General features: G+C 38.8%; 2 protein-coding genes, 1 non-coding gene and 2 pseudogenes across 3 annotated transcripts; 1 reads left to right on the forward strand and 4 right to left on the reverse strand.

Moving 5' to 3' along the window:
* The first annotated feature begins 1822 nt into the window (after positions 1–1822).
* Positions 1823–3178, forward strand: LOC130502711 (glutathione S-transferase F8, chloroplastic-like; annotated as a pseudogene).
* Positions 3179–3181: 3 nt separating this feature from the next.
* Positions 3182–6129, reverse strand: LOC130502710 (beta-glucosidase 3-like). The gene is made up of 13 exons (XM_056997503.1): positions 5907–6129; positions 5765–5828; positions 5544–5593; positions 5327–5402; positions 5161–5232; positions 5050–5083; positions 4714–4954; positions 4519–4634; positions 4212–4435; positions 4046–4110; positions 3867–3954; positions 3698–3794; positions 3182–3613 (listed from the first exon to the last, which is right to left on the reverse strand). The coding sequence occupies exons 1-13, from the start codon at positions 6078–6080 to the stop codon at positions 3370–3372; spliced, it is 1545 nt and encodes a 514-aa protein (XP_056853483.1). The 5' UTR covers positions 6081–6129; the 3' UTR covers positions 3182–3369.
* A 1466-nt stretch (positions 6130–7595) lies between these two features.
* Positions 7596–7666, reverse strand: TRNAG-CCC (transfer RNA glycine (anticodon CCC)). Its single transcript has one exon. It is a non-coding gene; the product is annotated as a tRNA-Gly (tRNA).
* Positions 7667–7938: 272 nt separating this feature from the next.
* Positions 7939–22054, reverse strand: LOC130502709 (dol-P-Man:Man(5)GlcNAc(2)-PP-Dol alpha-1,3-mannosyltransferase-like; annotated as a pseudogene).
* A 3274-nt stretch (positions 22055–25328) lies between these two features.
* Positions 25329–26183, reverse strand: LOC130502708 (nuclear transcription factor Y subunit B-5). Its single transcript, XM_056997502.1, has one exon. It carries the CDS (start codon positions 26062–26064, stop codon positions 25591–25593), a length of 474 nt encoding a protein of 157 aa, XP_056853482.1. The 5' UTR covers positions 26065–26183; the 3' UTR covers positions 25329–25590.
* Positions 26184–27791: the final 1608 nt, after the last annotated feature.

A 27791-nucleotide genomic window follows, 5' to 3' on the forward strand; every position in this document is an offset into this window, starting at 1 on the left:
ATGGCTTAAAAATAAAGAAAATGAGTATAAAATTAGATAGCTATACTTTTATAGAACACACAATGTACATATCCAAGTAGAAAATACAACAGGAAGTTACCAATGAAGAAAAAATCAGACATAAAAATTTACCAAAACGCTGAGATATATTATGAAAGGGAGATACATGGAAGAAGACTCCATCAGACGACTTCCAGGAAGTCCAGACGACTTCCAGAAAGTCCAGACGACTTCCAGAAAGTCCAGACGATTTCCAAGAAGTCCAGACGACTAACCGGTAAGTCGTCTAGAAGTCTTTCAGATCTGAAAAACATGCATATCCAAATCCATAGCTGAAAAAACCTTCATATCCAAAAAACGTTCAAATGACTTAAAAACAGATAAAATGAGTGGAAGATTTGATAAATCTATTTTTTATAGATTTCATTTGATTCAAATTTGAGTATTAGATTTGCATTTAAAATCATGTTTTGAATAATCTTTGGCAATTTCTCGTTTTATGTATGTATACTTATATATATATATATATGAGAGAGAGAGAATTATTTATAGTATTTCTCAAATATCTAAATTTTATAGTTTGTTTGTTTTATTCAATATATATATATATATATATATATGTATATGATTGATGTATGAATTAGCTGATTTTCAGTTATGTAAAGAAAATGAAGCCCAAATACATTTTAGACAAAAAATTTAAGTTGACTAACCAAATTTATAAATGAACAATTTAATCTGTTAAAGAAATATTATAGTATCATTTTCATTGGAAATCTATACAATGATCATTTCATAAATTTGTTAAAAAAAGAAAAGATCATCTCATAAATAAAAATAATAGAAGAGAGAATTAAGAAAGAGTTCTCAAACCAGCTTTTCCTTTTACAAAATATAAAAATTTATGTGAAAGTGTTTCAACATTCTTCTGTCAAATAAAAAAGGATTGGACGTTTTTATGATAACGTTTCTGTAACATCTGGGAATTCTTGATAGGCAAGTAGGCGTTGATTGAATCTGGCGTCACTGATGATCTCATGACATCTGAGTTTATTTTATGTCAACAAGCAGTGAATAATAGGCAAAAAGGCTGGGTTTGTCGGCCAGTCCTCTTCTTTCGTGTTATTTAAATAGGTATAGTACACGTTCTTTTTTTGTTTCAGTGAGTATAGTACACGTTCACATGTATATGTACTAGAATTTCAAATATATTACTTATCAGAGTCGTCCGTCTGAGGATCGAACATTATGTGTTCTACAAGAATATGACTTTCTCATCTAAGTCTCTATGATAATCTCCTGTCATTTGTCTTCTTTAACAAAGTGCTTTTGATTGGTTAAAAGTCCTTTATTCTTTGCTTAAATAAATAAAAAGAATAAAATGGTATTAATATTCGTTTTATATCTGATTTTTTTTATATTGAATACATTATCGTATGATTAATATTCGTTTTATATCTGATTTTTTTTATATGAATACATTATCGTATAATCTTATTTTTATAATAAATAATATGAAACTACTTGTAATAATATATAATATTGATAAATAATTTTACAGGTAATTTTATAACAGATTCTTTCTATAACACATAGATCGACGATAGAAAAATTATATTCTCTAAAAATCAAATCCGGTGTAAAAAGTTTTAAATCTTAATCAATAAGTGAATACTATTTCTATGATTATTATTATTGTGTGGGGAAAAGAAAGAAGAAGAAATTAGTAAAAGACAATAAAAAATGTGAGATGTGAAATATCAGACACTTGGAGATAATGCAGTAGATAAAGGAAAGAAATAATTATTAAGTGAAAATAAAAGAAAAGGAGAGTAAAGAAACAGAGAGAAAGTGGGGGAGGTGAAGGACGTGAATAATAGTGGTGGTGGTGAGAAGTTTCTGGAAATAAAATAACAATGCGAACCATTCTCCAAGGAAGTCTCCTTCCTCCTCCTCCTATAAAACTCAGCCACTCTTCCCTTCTCTTCTCCCCATCCCATTCTCATTCCAACTTAAAATTCACATCCAAATCTTCTCCTTCTCCTCCGACAATCACCATGGCCAGCATCAAAGTCCACGGAGTCCCCATGTCCACCGCCACCATGCGGGTTCTCGCTGCTCTTTACGAGAAGGACCTCGACTTCGAGTTGATCCCGTCGACATGAGAGCCGGTGCTCACAAGCAGGAGCCTTTCGTTTCCCTCAACGTAAGTCCCCTTCTCTCTCTACACACACTAACAGCTTTTCATCATCGGATTCAGATCTGACGTTTTCTTTACTTCTTTCTTTTTTAGCCCTTCGGTCAAATCCCTGCTCTCCAAGACGGTGACTTAACTCTATTTGGTGAGTTTTTTTGTTGTTGTTGTTTGGTTAATTATTACAGAGAAATTCCCTTATGTAGTTTTTTTTAAGTTTATCTTCTCAAAAAAATAGAGGTAAATGACCAAAAAAATATTCTATTAAAAGATAAAATATGTATTTATATTTTTTTGGATTAACTGATCTAGAGTTAGAGTTTAAAATTAAAATAGCAAAATATGAGTTTCAAATTTCAAAAAACTAAAATTTTCAAAAATAAAAAAAAAATTATTTTGATCATTTTATCTTTTGAATGCTATTTTGTGACAAAAATTAAAAATATTTATTTGAGAAATTGCTCTAAATTATATCCATCAATGATTGCTGATTTTTTTTTTTTTTAAACAGAGTCACGAGCAATCACAGAGTACATAGCGGATGAATACAGTGAGAAAGGTGAGAAGCTTATGTGCCCAGGGTGCAACAAAGTCAAGGCAATCACCAAGGTCTGGCTTAATGTTGAAGGTCAAACAGTTTGACCCTATCGCCTCCAAGATCGCCTTCGAGCGTATCTTCAAAGGCATGTTTGGCATGACCACCGATCCAGCCGCTGTCCAGGAGCTCGAAGGCAAGCTCGTCAGGGTCTTGGATATCTACGAGGCAAGGCTCTCCAAATCTGAGTTCCTCGCTTGTGATTGCTTCACTTTGGCTGATCTCCACCACCTCCCTGTCATCCACTACTTGATGGGTACTGACTCCAAGACACTCTTTGAGTCTCGCCCTAAGGTTGCCGAGTGGGTCAAGAAGATCACTGCCAGGCCTGCTTGGGCTAAGGTCGTTGACCTTCAGAAACAGTAATGAACGAGGCTTTTGTTTAATTTCTCAAATAAAATGATTGTACCTCTGTGTGTTTTGTGTTAGTATTGTAATCTTCTTTTCACTTTCTTACCCTTTTCTCTCTGTTTCTGTGTTTGTTGGGTCGTCGTTTATGTGCAATAAAACAACATTCTGATTATACTCAAATCACCACAAGCTAACTTAAATCTTTTATTCAATAATAAAAACTGGACAGCTAAATGAAACTACTAGGAAGTGGGTGGAGAAGACACAATTGCATGATGTCTTGGGAAGCAAGAAAGGTGGTTTTGCCCTTGAGAAAAGCAGAGTACCAATGTGCAGACAGTTTTGGAGATCTCTTGCGATGAGGATGACTGAAATTCACAGAGTAGAGTCCAAAACTGAACTTGTATCCACTCAGTAACTCATACAGGTCCATAAATGACCATACGAAGTAGCCTCTTGTGTCTGACCCATTCCTGCACGTAGTAATGTTTAAGGTTTTTCCCCCCGACAAACAAAAAGAAACAGAGAGGAGGAAGTAAGAAACACATTTTCCGTACCTAACGGCTTTGAGGACAGCACCCATGTAAGCATGTAAGAACTCAACCCTTGGTGTGTCCTCCTGCTGCAGCTGCAAATCTTGCTTCATCGGTTTACCTATACGTTTGCATCGGCAAAAGAGTTGAGCAGAGAAAAACAAAAACAAGATCTAGAGAGAGATATAGGGACCATTCTCAAGAATGTAGACAGGGGGATTGCCATAGCTCTGCTTTATATACTCCAGGACACCTTCCATAGCCCATGGAGCAACTTCATACTTTGTCCAAACCAAAAAAAAAAACAAGAAAACAAATAAGAAAGATGCATTAAAAAAGTGTCTGAACCATTAACTGTATAAGGAATATTACGAGTTTTGAATCTGAACTCGGTAGCTTAAAACTTTGTACCTCAAAGGCTGTGAAATTCCCAGCGTCTGTCCACAATGAAGATGAAAAAGAGAATGGTTAGCAAAAAACAAAACAAAGTAGAGTCTTTGTTTTGTTTACTGAAAAGATTAGGTGATATGAATCCTACATGTCAATGATACGCCCATGTCTGCGAAGAATCTCGAGTCTCCTGGAAGAAAAGGTTTTGATTTGGCGTCTGAGACAGAAGCCGCAAGATAGTGAATGACTCCTACAAAGTCAGATGAGCCTTTAACTTGTTCTGATTCTTCCTTTGTGAAAACTGGCAGTCTTGTTCCAATGGTTCTTTTCATTTCATCCGGATAGTCTCCATATGTAAGAGGCCCAAGCATCCTGAGTTTTACATATTAGATTTTTTTTTTTGAAAACTTGGCTATGAAAATTATTTTGGAGCCGTTAGTGACTGACTGACTCACCAGGCGAAGAAGAAATCTTTGAATCTTTGAACTGCCATTTCATCATCCTTGGAGTTAGTACTAGGTCTGAATCCTATTGCAAATATGCTGAATCCTACAGAACCTCCTTGCGTATCCTGCATTATGTTGCTTCTTTTGTCATCAAACTCGTACATTTCAAGAGAGGGTTTATAAAATGTACAAGCAAAGTATTACCTTGTACTTTTGCTTGTATAGCCTTGAAGTAGAGGCGTGCGCAAGCAGCAAATTATGGGCTACGATATATGGTTCAGTGGAAGAGTTGCCTGAAAAGCAGGTAGAACAACGACCAGGTGGTGTACCCCCACCATCGTAACCTCCAATAGTGAATATATTAGCCTCGTTGATTGTGGTCCAGAATTTTACTTGGTTTCCAAACTCTCTGAAGCAAACATCTGCATACGCAGTAAAGTCTTTGCTGCATGCAATATTGGCAAATAAAAAGCATGTGTTAGTTAGTTTTCTGGTAATGTTTTAGTCAGAATAAATAGAAGCTAAGTAAATGCCACCTACATAATTCTGCGATTAAGCCATCCTTCATATTCACCTACATAAAAGTTCAGAACCAAACTCTTAGCCCCGCGGAAATAAGTAATTGGATATAAATATGAATACGGGTGTTACCGTGGGTTACAAGTTCATGGATGAAGTTCCTGTAGAACTGTAGACCTTTTGAGTTAACAGGACCTCTCCCATCTAATGAGATTATAACACATAAACTGAATTGGTCCCTTCAAAAAACAAAGATGAAAAACGGGGGAGCATGTCATAGCCTAGAGGAAACACTAACTGGGTATAAGCCTAGACCAAGAGATGGAGAATCTGAATGCATCTAAGCCAGTTTCCACCATCAGCTGCACATCTTCCTGCAGAGTAACAGTTGTAAAGCATGTCATAGCAGGCCTGTATCATAGTGGTGTTAACAACTTTGCCAATCAAATAAAAATATATTTTTCTTTATTTTAAAAAGGAGTTTGCATTAGAGTCCAAAGAAAGAGAAAGTGAACCTTGTACTTGTGATACCCATCGCAAGCTATGTCTCCATTATCTAAGTTACCTGTTGAAACCATTGAATTTCAAAAATTGATGTTGACGTCAAGAAATTTGTTAAACACCTCCTAATTTTGGGTGGTAATATAATAATAAAATTCCAAAATTGATGTTAGAAAGTAAAAACGAGCAAGCATGGTTTGACTAACATCAAAACACCAAAAATAGAAAGGCTTACGAGAGTGAACATAAGTATCCCAGACGCTAGGCTTTTTCCCATCTTCATCGAAAGCTCCTTCCCACTTTTCAGAGGCCAAACAAACATTCGTTATTCAAATGAAACCAAGAAAAAAAAAAGAAGAAAACATCGTCTTCCTTACCTGATAAGCAGAAGTGCCGGATCCGAAAGCGAAGCCGTGAGGGAAATCGTATCTGGTGTAATTAGCATCGCAGCCGCATCTCACAGTAGCGAGAGTAGCTGCCAGGAGGAATATGGTAATCCGATCCATTCCTCTCTTTCTTGGCTGGCTCCATGCATGGTTCGTGTAAACCATAAAGTAGACAAAACCTTCCACTTACCGGCTCTAGTTATTTGTGTGACCAAGAATGAAACTAGTATCCATTTCCAATGGTCACTATTATATTGTACTATAGTGTAGAGGCCCTACCAAAGTCTTCTTTTTTCTTTTTTTTTTGTACTTTTAAAACACAACAACAAATCAGTCAATCAATTAAAGGATTTTAACGTAAAAAACCTTCAACTAAGTTTGTTTTGGGTAAAAACTCTCAAACTAAATATTTAACGAAATAACCCTCAAATTTAGTTTTATTTAATGAATTAAACCATCTCGGGTCATAATTACCGGTACTACTGATAAATCTTTACTTTAGGGGGTTTTACAATAAGTTAAAGGGTTTTACAATTAAAAATGAAAATTAAAAAAATCCAAAATATAATAACATTATAAAAATTAGTAACTTTAATTTCCAAAATTAGCATTTAAAAAAATTATATAGATATATAAGTCTGATTTTTTTTTTAAAAATCAACATTATATATGTATAAATTATAAATGTAAAAACCCAAAAATAAAAAGGAATATCTAAAGCTTTACTTGTATTAAAAATTATCTAAAGTTTTTTAAAATATGTAAAAGACAATTAAATATAATAAAAATTATATCTTATATAGTAACTTTAATTTTCAAAATTATCATTTTAAAAAATTTCTATAAACATATGAGTCTGTTTTTTTAAATCAACATTATATATGTATAAATAAAAAATGTATTATTAAAGTTATACATATATAATGTTGATTTTTGAAAAAACAAATCAGACTCATATATTTATAGAAATTATTAAAAATGCTAATTTGAAAATTAAAGTTACTAGATAATATATAATTTTTGGTATATTTTCTTGTCTTTTACATTTTTTAATTTTTAGATAATTTTTGTTACAATTCAAGCTTTAGATAATTTTTTTCTATTTTTGGATTTTTTACATTTTTAATTTATACATATATAGTGTTGATTTAAAAAAAAAATCAGACTCACATATCTATATAAATTAAAAAATGCTAATTTTTAAAATTAAAGTTACTAATTTTTAGACAATTTTATTATATTTTGGATTTTTTTTATTTTTTTATTTTAATGATAAAACCTCCCCTCCCCGAGTTATGTTCACTTAATGTAAAAATAAACTAAAGATTTACCAGTATTACCAGTAATTATGACCTGAGAGAATTTAATTCATTAAATAAAATTAATTTGGGAATTTTTTCGTTAAATACTTAGTTTAAAGGTTTTTATCCAAAACAAATTTACCTGAGGGGTTTTAGCGTCAAAAATACTCAATTAAAATAGTACACCGTCACAAATAAATACAAAAAAAAACCACGAAAGCTACTGAACAAGTTTCAGACAAAATATGTTGACAAGCCCATTCTTTATGAGAGGGCAGATCTGGTGCAACTGCTGCTTGAATTTGATTCTCATCGTAGACTATCCAAAACCAAAAGCCGATGAACACCCAACCAACCAACTACGTTGACTCAAAAAGAATGCGCATCCAGGGAATCGAACCCTGGTCAGTACCGTGGGAGGGTACTATGATACCACTACACCAGATGCGCTTCACGTCACCCTATAATTTAAGAAAAGTGTTATTATTTATAGCACACAGAATTTATAGTAAGCACTCATATTCTCAGATATTTAGAGAGAAAAGTGAGAGAAGAAAAACAACCGTGATTATGTAACTGTTAGCTTATCAAATCACTTGTGCTTTCTGAAGGAGCAAACCAGAGACCCAACAGAACGGTGAACTGTAGACACAGTAACAAAGCCGAGGAGACTGGTGTTGACGGATACACGTTCCAGCACAGCTCGATGCCCCGGAACAATAACAAACTTTTTTTTTCAGTCAAAACAAAAACATGAAGACGTGTTACTTACTAGGGATTAGTATTTTTTTTTTTTTAAATGTGTAATTCCAGGTAAAGAAGTACCTGTTGTTATGATCGTGTTTTGAGGTCAAAAATGCCAACAAACAAGGAGACGTAATCTACTAAACTTTTTTTTTTGGTAATCCAATCTACGAATCGACTAAACTTTTGTATGTGGTGGTTGTTAATTACCATGAGTAGAACTGGTAGTGCACAGAACGAGCACAAACTATGCCAATGAAATTCCCAACAAACATGGTTGTGACAATATCTGTTTAATCAAAGCGGAAAGGCTGTATAAGTGAGGAGACAGACGAATGTAATGCTATAAAAGACAGTCAAAAAAGATGCCTAGAACGCATCCCTGAGGTTGACAAGAAATGTCTAGAACGCATGAAGCCTGTTATTCCACCTTCATGCCTACGAAAGGCAACATATATTTCGCTATAAAAAAGATGCGATATGCTTTTCCCTACTTGTGCTAGCAAGAGAAACCGACTAGTGCTTCTACGTCTACTTACTTGCACCATTTTATAATTTGCAAACGCCCCAAGGAGACAGGTGAGCAATGAGTAAGCCAACTGCAAATTCTTTGGACATAAAAAACTCGTTCAGGTTTAAAGTTAACAGACCTGCTTGACAGCACAAATCAGAGTTAGAGCTCGGAAGTTAGTTATACTCGGATCCCATTAGTAACGGTATCCAGTTATAGCAGAGAACATTACCAGAAGTGAATAAAAAAACACGTCCAAGATCAAAGGCGTTTGCAATGTATGAAACAGGATATGTTGTCAGAAAAGGCAATCCCAAGAGTATCTGTATACTCATTTACTGACCAGTTGAAGAATTGTACTTCTTTGGATTATCAAAAATCATAAATTATGCTGGATACTGCAACTCACCTATTTACATTGGAGAAACAGTTAATAAGGTTCCAGCTAACTATGGAGAAACAAAACAAACTGGAGAATAATGGATGTGAGGGATTAAACTCACCTCCTGATTTTAGGTCAGGTTATAGTTTAGGAAATGATTAGGGAAAGATAATCGTGGGCTGAATCCCGTAAGAACTTAAAAGATGAATGAATGATTTTATTGATGATTTTGGGTAAAGAATATGTTTACAAAGATGTTTCTCTTGACGATTACAAAGATAGCAAAAAATGCCTTAGAATTGATATGAATAATCGTGAAAATGAATAAAGGTTGGATCCCCTCTTTCTTGAGTTTCTTTCTCTTTAAATAGCCTCAGGTCCCGCTTGATCGTAGCCAACTGGTTCCCGAGATCTTCTTCGTTTGTTGAGGAATCCGTGATAGCTTCCCTTTGACCAGGTCCTGCGCTCCTTCTGTTACGACGTGAGCTTCCTCTTCATCATGACCTCTTCGAAGATTGCCCTTAGCTTCTAGCCTCCGGCTCCGCATTAGACCTTTGTTTAGGTCTCCGAAACGTGTTGGGCTTTGACTCGGCCCAATACTTGTTTTAGTTTTACTATCAGCTAGCGGGCCATATTCGGGCCTAACAGTTGCCCCCAGCTTTCGAGATTAGACTTCGTTATTCTCGGGAGCTAGACCTAGCCGCCCATCCTAGATCTTATGGTTGAGATAATGATTACTGGCTATCTCAACCATATATATTCTCGCTTGATCGGACGGTTGTAATCTCTCTCTAATTAAATCGACGACTTAGATTAAAGCGAGTTTGAAATTTGATTTCCGATTTTCGAGACGTGATGGGATATAAAGCTGAGAGAATTAACTGCTTGTCTCTCCACTTCCTCCACGCCTCTCGACGGTTTCCAAGGTAATTCACCTCTTTTCCTTTATTTTACTGCGTTTTCTTACTTTTTTTTTATCCGCTTCTTGATCGAACTAGTTCTCCATCTTTAACCTCTCTCTGAGATTTCGCCTTAGTCCAATTCCTCTCTTTTGCTTCCTATTTCCCTTTCCTTTTACTATCATGAGTCAAAAAGAAGGTCCCGGCGAGGTTCAAATCTCAGCCTCCGGTGCCCGCATTATGAAGGTCAAGCGGGAAGCCGGTGAAAAGATGACAGAAGCCAAGAAGAAGAAGGTTAAAGACTCGATCGGAGCAAGAGTCAAGAGGATGAAGAAGAAAGGGGGCAAGAGCGCCTCCTCCGGACCTTACTTCCCTTCGCTCTTGAAGAGTCAAGACGTCGTCAATCTCGTTGTTCAAGCTCACGGCCAGAGTGACCTAGCCAGAGCTTGTACCGAAGATGAAACCCCCGAAACCGTTCTGGAGGGTTGGTTTTGTCTTCATGAGAAATATGTTTCTAAGTGTCATCTTAGATTTCCTCTCCCCACCCTTTTGCTAGATCTCTTAGATCATTACCAATTAGCCCTTTCTCAACTTTGTCCGTCGGTTATCCGAGTGATAAACGGATTTATCACTAGGGCCAAGGAGGAAGGAGTTATCGTGGGGTTGACTGAGCTAATGAGTCTCTTCTCGATAAAGGAGAGTACTTCCAAGGATGGTGGGAGCGGTACCTACTATCTCCCCGGTCGTCCAGGGCTAGGCATTATTCAAGTTCACGGCCAGTGACGATGACTGGCGCAATAAGTATTTTTATGTCAAGATTGATCCTCGACGGTTCCTGTAGGCCGGGACCTCAGGACCTCTTGGTCTGACATTTCTGGTTAGGACTTTAGGATATGCTTGCATGTTTATTTTTGCTTATCATAATGTGCTAATTGCCTTTTGATTCCTTTTGCAGAAGTTGAGGATCCTATCAAGTTGTCTGGTAAACTCACCAGAGCTCTTCACAGGAAGCTGCAGCACAGCCCTAATAATTGGGGAGCTTATACTACTTCGAAAGTTGGGTCAGCTAGATTTCCTGATCGATACAAGGCGTCCTTCCCTGACTCAGTGACGGTTGCTGGTTTAGAAGGTACCTCTCCTTTGATAACTTCTGATTTTTATTATTCGAATCTGTTTTATGTGATTAATGAATCCTTTTCGTGATTCTAGTCTCTGAAGGTGATTCAGTTTCGAGGATTCCTCCGGAACAAGTACTTCCGAGAAGACTCATTCACAGAAGATGCCTATCCAGCCTTCCTTCCGTTCTAGGGGCAGATCGACCAAGGCTGCCAGCTCCTCTAGAGGGAGCGACAAGAACCAAGGAGGATCCTTCTTTGACTCTGTGAAAGAAGCTCTGGACGAGGGAGGCTTTGCTCCTGATAAAGGTGTTGGTTCTTCGGAGCCTAAGGTTCAGGAAGTTGGCCTTCCCTCTGAGGTTCTGGTGACTGAAGCTAATCCTCAAATGACGAGGGATCCTCAAGAATTTGAGCCTCCGAGGAGCAAGAGGTCCCGGACTGACCAGGTTGACAGACCTTCGAGGTCTTCCTCCTCCTCTTCTAGAGGAGGAACCGTTGGCTGGAACTTTGCTCATTCGAAGCCTGGATCGGTTTTGGATGATTCGTGGGGTTTGGCTACTCTGATGAGGCATATGAAGAGTACCAGGAGTTCCCTTCCCTCGATCTCCAATCTCACGAACAAGGATGAGTACGTTGACATTGCCCATCACATGGGTCAGGTATGAAATTTATTTCAACTTTTTAGCTTAATTTATTTTCAGAAGATTTTCACTAAATCGTTTTCTTTTGTTTTTTGTAGCTGGCTGGCGCTATTAACAGGGCTCAGTTCAAGTTTGAGGACGCCCTACGCAATGCCCCAGTGCTGAGGAATTAGCTCAGGTCACTGATCTGGTCAAGGCTAACAGAAATGAGCTCAATCAGACTCGGGCTCTGATCTCGGATCTCCAAGCTGAGGTAAAGAGACTTGGCTCCAAGTGTGATGCTCAGCAAGGGACAATCGAAAGCCAGTTGATTGACCTCCAGGTGAAGAATAGGAAGATTGGAGATTTGGATGCTGCTCGGAAGATAGCCGAGTACCAAGTCAAGGAGCTGATTGCTTCATCCCAGAGCAGCCAGAAGAACAAAGAAGCTGAGGTCAGGCTAGCCGTACGGAGAGGAAAGAAGGAGGTAGCTGATGCTTACAACAAGGTTCTGGTTGTTGTCAAGGAAAAATTCTCCAAGAAGAAGGATGAAGTCGATCTCCTGGTTTATGCTCAAGAGATTCAAGCCAACACTGAGCTCCTGAAAGACATGCTGGATGGTGAGATTAAGAGCACTCAAGACGAGTATGATCGCTTGGTGGCAATGATGCCAGAGGTTGTTGCGGCGTACGAGAAAGCTCAGGTCTCGGATTTCTCGATCGGCAAGCTCCCTCTTCCCCAGCTCTCCGAGAGCTCAGGTACTTTCGAGGTTAATATGTTTAATCTCTCCTTTTTGGAGAGTTCGGTTCTAATTTGGGATTGGTGGGTTCTTACTCAGCCCCGGTCGAAACCGCCCCTGGAGATGGCGACAAGGAGATGGACGAAGAGGTTCCCGAGGAGGATGATCCGGTTGGCAAGGAAGCTGAGAAGAGCTCGGATGACAAAGAAGTTTAAGAGCTGAGGCTCTTTCATGCGTTTCTAGAATTTCCGCCCAATGGGCTTTGATTTCTTTTATTTCTAAGACTTATAGCCTGAGGAGGCTTTTAAACCTTTGTTTCTGTTAAGGTCTTTTGAACCTTCGGCGGCCTGAGGAGGCCTTTAAACCTTTTATCTATAAAGACTTGGTTTTCAGTTTTATTTTAAGTTTTTCGCTTTGACTTAGTCAAATTTGGTTAAAAATTTTGATAGGGAATGCTTTGGTTACTAATTAAGAGGTTTAGTGAATCCTCCAAATTAGATCCCTGATTTCGTGATAAGTCTTGGAGACTTGGATCGTTTTTTAGTTCCTTAAGAGGAATTCTTGAAATATCGAGATTAGCTTAAGGTTTTTAGGAACCTAAGTTTAACTTGGACACCTTAGGTGGGGGTTCTTGGGAACCTGAATTTGTTCACGGGATTTTAAGACCTATTGGAACTTGCTTAGGATTTTAAGACCTTTCGAGGTTTGATAAGGATTTTAAGACCTTTGCATTTAAGGATTTCAAGACCTTTGAGACTTGATAAGGATTTTAAGACCTTTGAGATTTGATAAGGATTTAATGTCTTTAGGTCCGGATTCGTTGGGACCTGACGTTGTTTGAAGGATTTTAAGACCTTTAGTGGTTCCTAAGGATTTTTAAGACCTTAGGTTAGTTTATCAAGTTTTGACTTTGTTTGAAGGATTTCAAGACCTTCAGGATTATTAAGGATTTGAAGACCTTAGGTCCAGGTTCATGGAGACCTGAGCTGATCCGAAAGGTTTTAGGACCCTAAGTCCGTGTTTGCAGGGACCTGTGTCGTTAAAGAATTGAGACATCGAAAATAATTGTTTTATTGGTAATTGGATACATGATATCATAGTAATCATACAATTGCTGTATTATAATGATCATACACTTGCTGCTTGAGCTATGTGATTTTAATCAAACATATGCCCCCTTTGGTTGTGGTGAACAAAGTGTTGAAATGAGGTTGGGGCTGCACTCATGACGGAGTTGCCTACGTACCCAGTCAAGGGATCAAGCATAACGTAGTTCAGGAGTTTTAGGTACCTAATGATAATATCTCTTAAGATTCGTGGCGTTCCACGATCTGATTTCAGGTACCCCGGTTCGCACCTTTCGGAGCTTGTAAACGCCAGGTCGTACCATATGGATGATCTGATAAGGACCTTCCCAGTTGGTTCCTAACTTTCCAGCATCTGGTTCCTTGGTTCCTTCGAAAACTTTCCTAAGTACTAGGTCACCTACAGCGAACTGTCGGGGCCTAATTTTGGAATTGTACTGTCGTGCCATTGCTTGCTGATAGTTCTGAATGCGAATCAGAGCTCGGTCCCGTCTTTCCTCGATTAGATCTAGGCTGTCTGTTAGGAGCTGATCATTAGCTGCGGGATCGGATGTACAGAGTTCCCGGCGGAGGCTACCAGCAATGGTTTCGGCTGGGACGACAGCTTCCATCCCGTAGGCTAAGGAGAAAGGGGTTTCTTCTGTAGCCTTTCGTGGGGTGGTTCGACATGCCCAAAGTACTTCAAGTAATTTTTCTGACCAGAGTTCCTTCTGGGTTCCGAGGCGTTTCTTGAGGTTTGCTAATACTGATTTATTAGCAGCCTCCGCCTGGCCGTTTCCTTGAGGTCGTCGAGGTGTTGAGAAGGTCAGGCGAATATTCCACTTGTCACAAAATATTTTGAAGTCGTGGGATATGAACTGTCCTCCATTGTCAGTTACGATTTCATATGGGACGCCGTGTCTACACACGATTTCTTTCCACACAAATCGTTCGACCTCGACTCTGGTTACCTGTTGGAAAGCTTCAGCCTCTATCCATTTCGTGAAGTAGTCTGTTAGGACTAAGAGGAAGCGTAGCTTCTTCTTTCCACTTCCTGACGCTACTAGTGGTCCTACGATGTCCATGGACCATCTCATAAATGGGTAAGGGGCGGATATGTTGGACAGCTTTTCCGCAGGTTGGTGTATAATCGGTGCATGCCTCTGGCACTTGTCGCATGAAGAGGAATAGGCCTCACAGTCTGCAATAATGGTAGGCCAGAAATATCCCTGTCTTTTGATTCTGATGGCTAGAGCTCTTCCTCCAGAGTGGTTCCCGCAGGAGCCGTCGTGCATTTCCTTCATGAGTCTCATAGCAACGAGGCCATGGACGCATTTTAGGTAAGGTCCGGAAACGCTTCGTTTGTGGAGGACAGACTCGATTACGCAGTATCTCGCGCTTAATGCTTTGAGCTTCCGAGCCTCCCATTTATTGGGTGGAGTCTTTCCTTCCAGGATGTATTGCGTGATTGGAATTCTCCAATCCTCTCTCCCTACAACTTTGTTATGAAGAGACGAGGGAGGTTCCTGTTCGGGACCTGGTGTCGTGGTGCCCCCGGAGGTATTTGTAGGATTGGGCTCCAGGGAGTCTGAATTCCGAGGAATACCTCCAATTCCTTCATTATTGTCCGGGGTCTGGATGGTGCCCCCAGATGAATTTTGGAGGGCTGAACGGCTTCTGGTTTTCTGCAGACGAGTGGGTCCGAGTTGGTGCCCCCGGGGTATTCGTGAGATCAGGCTCCAAGGAGTCTGAATTTCGAGGAATACCTTCCGTGTTTTGGATTGTGTTCCCGGAGGTATGCTTTTTAGAGCTACGTATTCTGGTTTTTGGGAACCAAAATGTTGTGAGAACTTGGGTAGCTACCGTTTCAACTTCGGGTTGCTCTGTTAGCTTGCCGTCTATCTCAGCTTTAGTAGCTATGTCGATGCTTGGTTTTTCGATTCCTTCTACGGGTATGATCCGTTTTACGAGGGGGTCTGACGTGGAGGCTAAAGCAGCCAACGCATCTGCTGAGGAGTTCTCTCCTCGTGGGATTCTTGTTAGCTCGAATTTGTCGAACTGCCTAGTGAGGTTCTGGACGACTTCGAGATATGCCCCCATTCTTTCGTCCCTCGTTTCATATTCTCCGTGAAACTGGCTAGCTACTAGCTGTGAATCACTATAAGCGTTTAGCTCTCGAATTCCGAGGCTTAGGGCGAGTTTCAACCCTGCGATTAGTGCTTCATATTCAGCTTCGTTGTTTGAGGCGCTGAATCCGAGCCTATATGACTGCTCAATGGTTTCTCCTGCTGAAGAAGTTAGCCTTAGACCGACACCGGAGCGTTCGAGGCTCCGTCGACATACAGGCTCCACTTCGGAGATTCTATTTCGGAGTCTAATTGCTCGGATGCTAGTTCAATGATAAAGTCGGCAAGGACCTGAGCTTTCGCTGCTGCTCGAGGTCTATACTCAATATCATATTCACTGAGCTCTATGGCCCATTTGGCCAATCGCCCTGACTGGCTAGGGCTGTGCAATATCATTCGTAATGGTTGTGAGGTCATTACGACGATTGAGTGCGATTGGAAGTAAGGCTGCCAGAGCTAATTTTTCCATTGCAGGGTACCTTGTTTCGGCGTCTATCAAACTCTACTGGTGTAATAGACAGGTCTTTGTTCGTTTTGTTCCTCTCGTACCAGCACGCCGCTAACTGCAGCAGTCGATACAGCGAGGTACAGGTATAGTGGCTCTCCTACTACAGGTTTGGATAGGATCGGAGGTTCGGAGAGGTAAGCTTTCAATTGTTTGAAGGCTTCCTCACATTTCTCGTCCCATAGGAACTTCTTATTATTTCTTAGAAGTTTGTAGAATGGGAGGCACTTATCGGTGGACTTGGATATGAATCGATTTAATGCTGCGATTCGTCCGGTCAATCTCTGTACCTCTCTGGTTGTCTTAGGTGACGGCATTTCTAGGAAGGTTGCTATCTGCTGCGGGTTGGCTTCAATGCCTCTTTCGGTTACGAGATAGCCTAGGAACTCGCCTGAGGGTACCCCGAAAGTACATTTAGTGGGATTGAGCTTCATATCGTACTTGTTAAGGATATCGAAGCATTCCCTTAAGTGGGAGATATGGTCTTCTCCAGCTGAGGATTTGACTAGCATATCGTCAATATAGACCTCCATGGTTTTTCCAAGTTGCCCAGCAAACATCTTATTTACTAGCCTCTGATAGGTAGCTCCTGCGTTCTTTAATCCGAATGGCATAACCTTGTAACAATAGGTTCCTCGTTCGGTTATGAATGCAGTTTTCTCCTGGTCCTCAGGATCCATCATGATTTGGTTGTATCCTGAGAAGGCATCCATGAAGGATAGGAGTCGATGGCCAGCTGTTGCTTCAACCAGGCGGTCGATGTGAGGTAACGGGAAGCTGTCTTTAGGACAAGCTTTGTTCAGGTCTGTGAAGTCTACACAGATTCTCCATTTCCCGTTTTTCTTCTTTACCACTACTGGGTTAGCTAACCAATCGGGGTAGTGTACCTCTCGAATGGACCCAGCTTTCGTAAGTCGGTCAACTTCGTCGTTAACAGCTTGAGCCTTTTCGAGGCCTAGCTTGCGACGCTTTTGTTTGATCGGTTTGAAAGTAGGGTCTACTTTTAGCTTATGGGTGGTGACGTTCGGATCTATGCCTTTCATGTCGCTGGTGGACCATGCAAAGGTTTTGACATTGCTTTTCAAGAAATCAATGAGCTCCTTTTTTGTCTCAGGAGGTAGCTCGGATCCGATGCTCACCTGTCTTTCAGGATCTGAGTCGTCGATGCAAACTTTTTCGGTGAGGTTCTTGGGGGACCTCGAATATTTTGTTGCATTTCGCGACCCTCCTGGATCTGTAATTGCTATTGGGGGGATTTTTTGAGGATTTCGAATCCTCCCAAATAGCAGATCCTGGATATCTTCTGGCTACCGTGTACGGTAGCTATCCCTTCGGGTGTTGGGAATTTTACGCATTGATGATACGTCGAGGCTACTGCCTTCATTTTGTGAATCCAGGGTCTTCCCAGGATCGCATGGAACGGGGAAGGTCTGTCGATGACTACTAAGTTGGTCATTTTCATTATTCCGCCAGCTATGACTGGGAGCTTGATAGTCCCCAATGAGGTAGCTGTTTCTCCGGAGAAGCCTACGAGGTTAGCTTTTTGGCCAATAATTTCGTAGTCGTCTATTTCCATCCCTTTTAGGGTGTTGTAGAAAATAAGGTCGACAGAGCTTCCTGTGTCTATCATGAGTTTAGGGACCTCGTATCCTGCGATGTTCAGGGTGACAATCAACGCATCATCGTGAGGTCTGTCGAGGTTTGAGGTCTCGCTTTCCCAGAAAGAAATCTTAGTATTGGACTCGGGGTTAGGAGGCTTAGGTCCAGTGTTAGACACAGCCTTCCGTACGTGATTCTTAATGGAATTGACGGAGTCTTGACATATGTCTGATCCTCCAAGGATACAGTCCACCCTCGAGTAGGGGCTCGACTGAGGGGACAGTTTGCTCAAGAGAGCTTCGACTTGTAAACTTTTTCCTTGGGGGAATTTCCCAAGAATCATGTCGACTCTTTTCTTGTGAGCTGGAGGTGGCGAATCGGTCTCCTTCTCGGGTGACCTCTCGCGCTTTGGGGAGGTGTCTCTGGAACCTCTTTTCTGATAAGGTGGTGGCTTTTTAAAGTCCACGCCCTTTATTTCTCCAGCTGCGAATTTAGCTGCCAGTTGTCGTTGGAGGTCCCAACATTCCTCAGTTGAGTGCCCTTCTCGATCATGATAAGAGCAATGTTTGTTTTTATCAAAGCCTTTTGACCAGGGAGTTTTGTTCGCTGCGGCGACAGGTTTCTCTTCCTTGTCTTCCTCGATTGCATAGAAATGTTCTCTTTGAGTTCAGTTGTTTCGGGGGTTCCCTCTTTTGTGAGGTCCCTTTGCCTCAGAGGATTCACCTTTTGAGTGATTCTGAGGCTTCTTGTGGAGTTTATCCAATGCGGTTGTCTCCTCCTCCATAGTAATGTATCTGGTGGCTTTATGAAGAGCATCATCGATAGTTGGAGGAGTATTGAGTGTTAGCTCTGGCCAGAATTTCGATTTATAGAACAGACCTCTCCTAAGAGCCTCGATGGCGGCTAGGTCGTTAGGATTCGAGAGCTTAGTTCTTATTGCCCTGAATTTCTCGATGTAGACTCGTAGTGAGTCCCCCATTCCTTGTCTGACCTTCCAAAGGTCGGCTTCAGAAGCTTGTTTCAGGATATGGGTCGAGTACTGCTTCATGAAGGCGTTAGTTAACTGATCGAAACTATCTATCGAGGCTGGTTCGAGACCAGAGAACCACTCAAGGGCTGTTCCGACCAAGTTTTCGGCGAATGTCCTGCAGTAACCTGCTTTGCATTCTTCCTGTGTAAAATGGGCTTTAACGATTGCCAGTCGGAAAGCTCTCAAATAGGCCTTTGGGTCAGAGGTCCCGTCATACTCGGGAATTCTGATTTTTCGGGTATCCCTTATATAGGAGCTGGCAATTCTGTCAGTGATGGAGTTCCAGGTGTTTCTTCGATCAAACTATCGATTTCGGGAGCTGGGCTCGTAGCTTTATGGACTTGAGCTCCCAATTTTTGGAGAGCTGCATGAGTTTGTTCCATATACCTAGGATAGCTTCAGGTCCTTCCATAGGTAGGACATTTGGGTCGTTATTAGGTACCCGACGGGCAGGTTCCTGATGGAATCGTGTGGGCTCATCCTCCCATGCAGTTGGTGGGCTAATCGCTCGCCAGCTCTTGGGTTATCGGAATCTATCCGTTGATATCCGTCCCCATTTGGGGTTGAGCCTCTGGTTTGATAAACCGGAGCTGCTGTCCTACCTCCGGATGGGAGGGATACTCCTGCCCCGGATCTAAAATCAGTCGGCGGAGGAGGTAGACGAGAGCTCTGATCAGCGACCTGACCGGATGCGGAACTGGTTGTTGCCATGTTGCTTCCCATAGCACTGGTGATAGGCGGGTTAAACACGGGAGCTGTCCCAGTATGAGGTGTCTGGAAAGCCGATCCCTGTCCTGCGGGAGCAGTGCTATCAGGGGAAAAATCTAAACGTCCCCGGGGGAATGAGGGATCAGTTAATCGATCTCGGAAAGTGACCCCCGGAGTTTGACGTCGAGGTGGATGGGTTGTTGTGTCTAGAGATCTTGTTATCTCTTCGAATCGTTGCTGTCGAACAGCTAGCTGATGCATCGTACGCTCACTTTCCTGAGCTTTGTCTACTAGTTGCATCATCATCTGACGAATTTCAGAAAGCTGAGCCTCCGTTTGATTCGGAGCGGCTTGCTGCTGAGGATTCTCGGTAATTGGAAGCCCGGGGGCCGTTCCACTTGACGATCTCTGGTTAGTAGCTCCGGTTGTAGTGTGGCTTGTTCGAGCGTTAATCGGAAGCTGTTGTCCGGATCGGTGGTCGCCACGTCGAGGCTCCGAGGTTACAAGGGTAGAGCCTCCGTCGTTCGGTGAGCCATCGCTCTGAATCGGGAGGTTAAGATCAGACAGATTTGTTGTCTGATCGGTAGGATTCATCCTCAAGTTAGAGTAAGGGATTCGATTGTTTCTTACCCACAGACGGCACTAATTGTGAGGGATTAAACTCACCTCCTGATTTTAGGTTAGGTTATAGTTTAGGAAAGGATTAGGGAAAGATAATCGTGGGTTGAATCCCGTAAGAACTTAAAAGATGAATGAATGATTTTATTGATGATTTTGGGTGAAGAATATGTTTACAAAGATGTTTCTCTTGACGATTACAAAGATAGTAAAAAATGCCTTAGAATTGGTATGAATAATCGTGAAAATGAATAAAGGTTGGATCCCCTCTTTCTTGAGTTTCTTTCTATTTAAATAGCCTCAGGTCCCGTTTGATCGTAGCCAACTGGTTCTCGAGATCTTCTCCGTTTGTTGAGGAATCCGTGATAGCTTCCCTTTGATCAGGTCCTGCGCTCCTTCTGTTACGACGTGAGCTTCCTCTTCATCGTGACCTCTTTGAAGATTGCCGTTATCTTCCAGCCTCCGGTTCCGCATTAGACCTCTGTTTAGGTCTCCGAAACGTGTTGGGCTTTGACTCGGCCCAATACTTGTTTTAGTTTTACTATCAGTTAGCGGACCATATTCGAGCCCAACAATAGAGACTTGTAAGAGATATAAATTGTAAGAGATATAAAGTGAAACCGAAAAAGAGCTGCAGTAGCTAAAGCAGATACCACTCCAATTATATTCATGGCCTGAGAATAGTAAAACTTCACATATGAAGAATTATTGGTAGGGGAATTATAAAGCAAATCCATAAACTAATTCACTTCCTCTGACCTTTAGTAGGAGAAGTAACAAAAAGCGGAGCATACAAACGTACATTCATCTTTATAGAGACAGCTCCGCTGTAAGCAAACAGACTAGTCAGTCACAAGGATATGAAAAAATAAAAACATAAAGACAGGAAAAGCAGAAGTGTTGCCTGAAAACAAGTATACTGAGATGCCATTTACGAGAGAGGAAGAGAGCGATTGAGGCATGAAGGAGGGTCATGGAAAAATAATCATTGAAGACATTGAATGTATTCTCTTGGATAAACACAGTAGACTTAGCGCCCACCATGGCACCTGTTGTAATACTATACGTAAAGATAGAGGAGGATGAATGGAGGACAAATCCACACCAAAAGACTCTTATGTTAAAGAAACAAAAGGGTTGGTGTTGTAGAGAACCCTTAGTCTCCAACATGTAGAGAACACCAAAAAGATTCTGCAACATGAAAGAGAAAAACATTAAACGAGAGGTCCACCGCTAAACCGCAAACACAAGGGCCCTGTGTCGCCTTTCAAGCTCCCGTAGTCTCTCTCCCCGACAAAATCACTAACCTGCCCCCAATTTTTATACCTTTTCACTAACTTGTTGAAGAAACCATTTGACTTTTGTATATTTTACTGAATGATCATCGATCTTTGTGTCTGTTAAGAGAAGAACACGGTTTAAATTATGTTCAATGCACACTACGAAATTTTTAACAAAATTGTGGGAAAAATCAGATCATCTCACATGGAACATAAGCTATGATAAGTGCCACGAGAATTGCATCAGCGATGATTAAGGCGAATGCGAAGGTAATTTTAGGTTTTTTAAACATATAAGGTCCATATTCGCCGGTGACGTAGTCAGTATCGAAACAGACAACTACTTGTGACTCACTTTTAGTTGTAACATATTGAAATTAAAAATAAGGACGACTGATGAAGAGCAAAGATAGAAAAGACGAAGACCGAGGAGAGCTACTATAGATGATTGTTCCAAAATTTATGGTTCTGATACCATTTGTAGAGTCAATCTAAAATCTAACAAGAATTTTGTTGGGGGATTCGTAGCTGATGGGACCATTCTTTACAATCTCCTGGTTCCTTGATCTTTCCCATTGATTCAATCTTTTTTTATGACACAAAAGTTTTTTACCCAGTTTACGGTCGCATTACATCTGGGGTGGATCTAGGATCCACAACATCCACTATGAAGTATCGGAAAACACCTCCGATATGATGTACAAGATCATAAACTCCCTATGTTCCTGGGTATGCAAACTCTAGAGAGTATAAAGAGATTACTAGAGAATTACATGGTTAAAGTTAACTAGAAAAACATATCATCTCTAGCTTACTCTATCTCTATAAGAGACGGCATGGAAGCCTTCATGGATGCTTGAGGCTCGTGCCTCCCAGAAGCTTGGTTTAAAGATCCCATCTCTCATTGTTTGTATCAGTAATTAATCTAATGGGCTTCGATGATTAGGTCCACAGGTTGTACGCGCGTAACTTGTGCAAGTCGGCCCAACCGATGAACAAGTCTGATGGGCTCGACGAAACCTCAATAAACTCCACCTGTTTGGTCCAAGTCCATAACTCTTCCTTTGTGCCGACACCTCCTGCTGCTTGAGCAAGCCTGCTCATTTTCTGCATCTACTTGTCTTCTCTTATCTCTTCTCACTTATCTTAGCTCCATCTTGAGCCAAACTTGAATTCCCTCACCAAGGAGGGAAAACCCGGTGAGCTCACCAAAAAAATGTGGGATGGCCTCATCCGTTACTGGAAGCTACCATCGTCCATTAAAGTCCCCAACAGTTGCTCCGAATCCTGTCGGACGGTAGATGAGCACGGCAACATGCCAATGCTTCACACTACGAGTCAAAAATCCCAGGCTGGCGTCTGTTTGTGCATGGTAAGTATTTTAATTAATTAACTATTTTTGTATATATTCTAACTTTTTAAAAAAAATTAGGCCAAAGAGACGAGAATTCTCCTATCTCTTAAGGAACTCTAGAAGAGGACCCACAAGAACAAGACTGGAAAATTTGTAGATCCTAGGTTCGAGCAAATCTATAACGAGGTGGTTACTCAGAGTGAAGACCACCAAACCCAGCTGACCCAACAGTCCCCCAATGGATACCCATCACATTATCCACACCTAAAGTGGATAAGATTTACGAGGAAGTAAAAGTTTTTATTAAATTATTATTGTTCATATATAATTTATAATTTATCACTAACATTAATCTTTTTTTAAGGCCGTCTCTAAAAAAAGGAGGTACATTGGGGATTGGCTTCGTCAACGATGTTCCAAGAGAGAAATCGTCTTATAGTCAGAGACGGGAGGATGAAATCACTCAGCTGAATTCTGATTTGAATTCGACGCGATCTGCATTCACAGCTCGTATGGGTGGAGTCGAGGGCTTTCTGGACGTTATAGCAGCTGGAAATCCGCAATTGCAGACCATGTTGGCGCATATGCGAAGCCAAAATCACATTCCAGAGAATCCCGCACACAGGAAGATGGAAGATGAGGAAGAAGTACAAAGGATGAGTCAAGACCTCTTCGAGGAGATGCAGAACAACAACCCTTAGTTCTTTTTTTTCTTTTTATTGTATTATAAAATTAAAACTTAAATATTTATAAAATATTTTTGTATTGTTTTTATTATTTCATATTTAAATATTTTTAATTAAATTTTGAAATAAATTTGATAATTTTTATTGTAAAAAATAAAGAATCGAAGCAAATTCGTAGCTAGTTTACGTCTGCTTAACGAGGAAACCTTACGAGGAAATTGCTTCTATACTAAGCGTCGAATATACCAGGATAGTCTTACGTGTCCTTTACGAGGAAAATTTACGTGGTCTTTTGGACAAAAATTGGCGACCTTTTTACGAGGAAACCTCACAAGGCAATTTACGATGAAACATTATAGTCCATTTTACGACGAAACCTTTTCTCGTAACTTTACGATGAAATAGGGGTAGAAAACTTACTTGTCTTTAACGAGGAAATATTAAAACTCTATTTTACGACGAGAAGGTTTCCTCATAAGTTTACGACGATTTGGCGAGGAAAATTATGTTACGACCGAATGTCTAACGACGAACATCTTTCGTGTTTATTTCCTCGTAAAACTTGTTTTAAGAAGAAATAACCACGAAAGTGATCGTCATTAATCATGTATTTTCTTGTAGTGATTATTCTTTTTCATTCTTTTAAACTATTCTATTAATTATATATACCAAAATAATTCAATGTCTTTTATTTTATGTGTTAACTATAAAAAATTCAAAAATTTAAATGAAATTATTTTATCAAGGACAAGAATTTGTCTGTTAACAATTTTTTTTTGTTTACGTAATCAGATAGACTTGGACATTCATGTACACGTTCGGATACGTATCGGATTTTTGGATTTTAAAATTAAAATTTTGTTTGGATATTCAGGTTAGTTTCTTTTAGGTCCGGATAAATTCATAAAAAAACTAAAAATATCTAAATACCTTATATCTATTTGTTTAAAATTTTCATTAAATAATTCAAGCTCTAGTTTGGAGTATAAAAGCCGTTAGCATGAGTCAGATATATATGAGTATTAATTATATGTATAACTTTCTTTATTTGGATGGTCCAGGAGTCTAGGGCTTATAAAAATCAAAAGAAGAACCAATGAGAAATGTTCGGGATTTATGGACCACTCGCTTTACAAACCAATTTTTAATTGTTGTTTATTGTACTATTTACTCTTTACAAAGTGAGGTACAAATATAGTAATTTCATATCATAAAACTTTAAATAGTTATTAGTTTAAAGAAACAATACTGATGTAGTAAATTTAAATCTACATATGATCTGTAGACTGTACGGAATGGCATTTTAGTGTTGATAAGTTAAATGTGAAAGTCTGTATGCAAATGCTAATAATGATGACTTTATAAATACAAACACTGAACAAGACGAATGTCTTTTTCGTCGACAAAATTGATTGATATATGCATATATTCAAATTCCACAGACTGCAAGACTATATCTTTTGAAATTTTCTTGTGATATATAATTTTGATCTTATTGTATGGTTCATCCATGGTAAGGACTTTGTTCCAAGTTTTTTTTTTTTTTTGCACCAAGTTTATTCTAATGAAAAGGTTTGCCAAAAAAAAAAGGTATGATTCCTCGTCTAGAGCACAACCACATGCTATATATATATTTTCACTGTCCAGAAGAAGAACCCTCAAACTTTATTTCGCATTATATATCGGTTTATCTTCATTCATGATTGTCGGTATATATAGATACTAAGATGCAAGCGGTAGAAATCTCGTTAGGCGGGTTGTGGCAAGACTTGCAGTATGGTGTTCTGCTAAGACTTATTTAATAATATCAGTCAAAAACTAATTATATCTAACTCGTTTGATGTGAGAGAGAGAGAGAGAGAGAGAGAGAGAGAGAGAGAGAGAGAGAGAGAGAGAGAGAGAGAGAGAGGCAAGTTTTTTTTTTTTTTTGCTAAAAGATTGAGAGGCAAGTTCCACAGAAGAAAAAATCATCCTAAAATTCTAATAATGGTTCAAATATTCCTTCATCTGCATATATTATAAACGACATCACCGATTTTCATTTTCTGAATTCAGAGACCATAATCGGCAACTAAGTTACCAGAATTGATAATACTATATGATCGATCATATGGATTATTAAAAGAAAATTTAAAAGCACCCTTTAATTTTCACAGTGAAAATTAACAAAATCAGGAAAAACTACACACATTTCTTCACAGCCTCAAACCATAGATGCATTTTATACAATCATATATGTAGAACTATATATATATATTATATATAAATAGATCGCCATATATAATGGAAGAAGAAGCTGGTCAAATTTTTAGCAAAAAAAAAAAAAAGAAGCTGGTCAAAGAACTAAACAAGATCGCACATAAAAAGGAAATCAAACAATCAGACACGGACAACTTAATTATCAGGTGAGGATTTAGGTCCTCCTTTGCCATGTTGATTGACCCTCTCACCTTCAATAACTCGGTAACGATTTAAGTACTTCTTTAGCTGCTCGGCGTAATCATCAAACCCTAGATTTTCCATAGCCCAACAGATATCGTCTCCATTGACGGTCTTTCTCTTCTCCTTGTGGCATTTATCGGAGGCTTCTCCAGTGACGAAGCTTATGAACTCAGAGACACATTCTTGCATAGTCTCTTTTGCTTCTTTAGAGATCTTTGCATTTGGTGGGAGAATGTTCTTCATGATCCTTCCTACGTTTGCTATCGGAAGTAGCCTGTCTTGTTCTTTTATCATCATGTTTTCTTCCTGTTGTTGATCCTCCACCACTAAACCATCATGATTTTGATGATGAGATGAGCTGCTAGCAAAGTTGTAATTTTGGAATCTAGGGATTGGATTTTGGAACGGAGGGTAGTTCCCAGCCATCAAATCTTTATATAAAACAGATGAGAAATCGTGTCTAACTTATTATAACAACAACTATTGTCACTGAAAATTTGAAACAAAATTATATAATCCGCCCACTATATGGCATAAAAGAAAGAATAGAAAAGAGAGTAGAGGTTTTTACATTATATTTGAATGTATGAATCTAAAAAAATACTCGGTTTGACAGAGATTTGTGTAGTTAGCTTAGCTTTATAATGGAGCTAATTAGAAAGGAGTTTTATATAAGTAGCTTTATAATTTGCCCAGCAAAAATATAATTATATTTATAGCTTTATATAAGTAGACAATTAACGGAGAGCTCAACAAGGAGTGTTTATGTTTAGTCATCGAGGCGATGACGTGTCATACAATCGATAAGTGAGGCCTAAAATCACCGAGGCCACTATTATCAAAGAAAATCCATAGATAGAATAGAATAAATTTAACATTTAATTATGAAATATTTCAAAATTTAGAAATCTGTGTTAAAATTTCTCATTTAAATATTTGGTAAATTTCTCAATATTTTTAAAATACATTATTATAATTTGTGTTTACATTTTTAAAATCTAACTTTGCAGCTATCTAAACTTTACTGGAAATACCTTGTGGTAGGCAAGTTAATTTCTCATTTTTCTTGTTTAGCTGTACTATTTTTTATCAAACTTAATTAATTTATCTTAAACCTTATACAGTTAGAGTGTTGGTTAAGTGTGATTTGTAAGCCATTTTTAATAGTTTCCCTCTATTGTAGAGTACTAGGTGAATCTTCTATGTACATGGGTATAAATATTTATAAAATAATATATTATAATCATTTATTACTAGTAATTTTATATTTATTTTATAATTTATATTAACAATATATTCTATTAAAACTGAAATACAAAATATATTTGCATATTAAACTATTTTTTACAGATTTTCATTCTCTTTTTAATTAATTGTGACCACTTCATTTTTTTTTTTTTCATTCTTTCAAACTACTTCATTAATTGTATTTATTATAATATTTCAATATTATTTATTTGATGTATCAACCATAATAATTTCACAGGTTTAATAAAATTGTTTCATTCGTAAAAAAGTTCATACTGGTTAATAAATATTTTTATTTTCTTACAGAATCAGTTAGACATAGACATCCAAATAATCATTCAAGTATGAATCATTTTTTGATATTTATTTTTTTTTTTTAAAACTAAACTTTATTCGGATATTACATACTTTTGGATGGATTTTGAGTCGGATTTTTCCGGATCTGGGTAAATTTGTAGAAATGTGAAAATTACAAATATATATATATGTTTAAAAAAGTCATTCAAAAACTTATAAAAATAAGTAGAAATCAAATCTCGTGCGTACGCACAGGTCAAACTCTAGTATTATATTATATTAGTTAGACATTTGATTTTCGATATGTAATATCTAGTCTGTTTGGTCATCAATTTAGGTATATTGGATTGTATCTTCCTCCCTGAAATTCAACTATAATACTTTTTTTTACATAAAAGTAAAATTTTTAATTAATTTTTTTATTTACATTTAGGTTGGTTGCTGTTTTAGATATGAAATATATTTTAATAAGATACATCTCTATAGAATCGAGAATGCCTTCATATATATTGTTTCGAGAATGAAGTAGCACAAATAAACTAAAGTGTTCGATTCAAATTTACATAAATGAATATACATATAATATTTTGAAGTCTCATTCACATATA

This window comes from Raphanus sativus, unplaced genomic scaffold, assembly GCF_000801105.2.
Source record: "Raphanus sativus cultivar WK10039 unplaced genomic scaffold, ASM80110v3 Scaffold0671, whole genome shotgun sequence".
NCBI classification, from domain to species: Eukaryota; Viridiplantae; Streptophyta; class Magnoliopsida; order Brassicales; family Brassicaceae; genus Raphanus; species Raphanus sativus.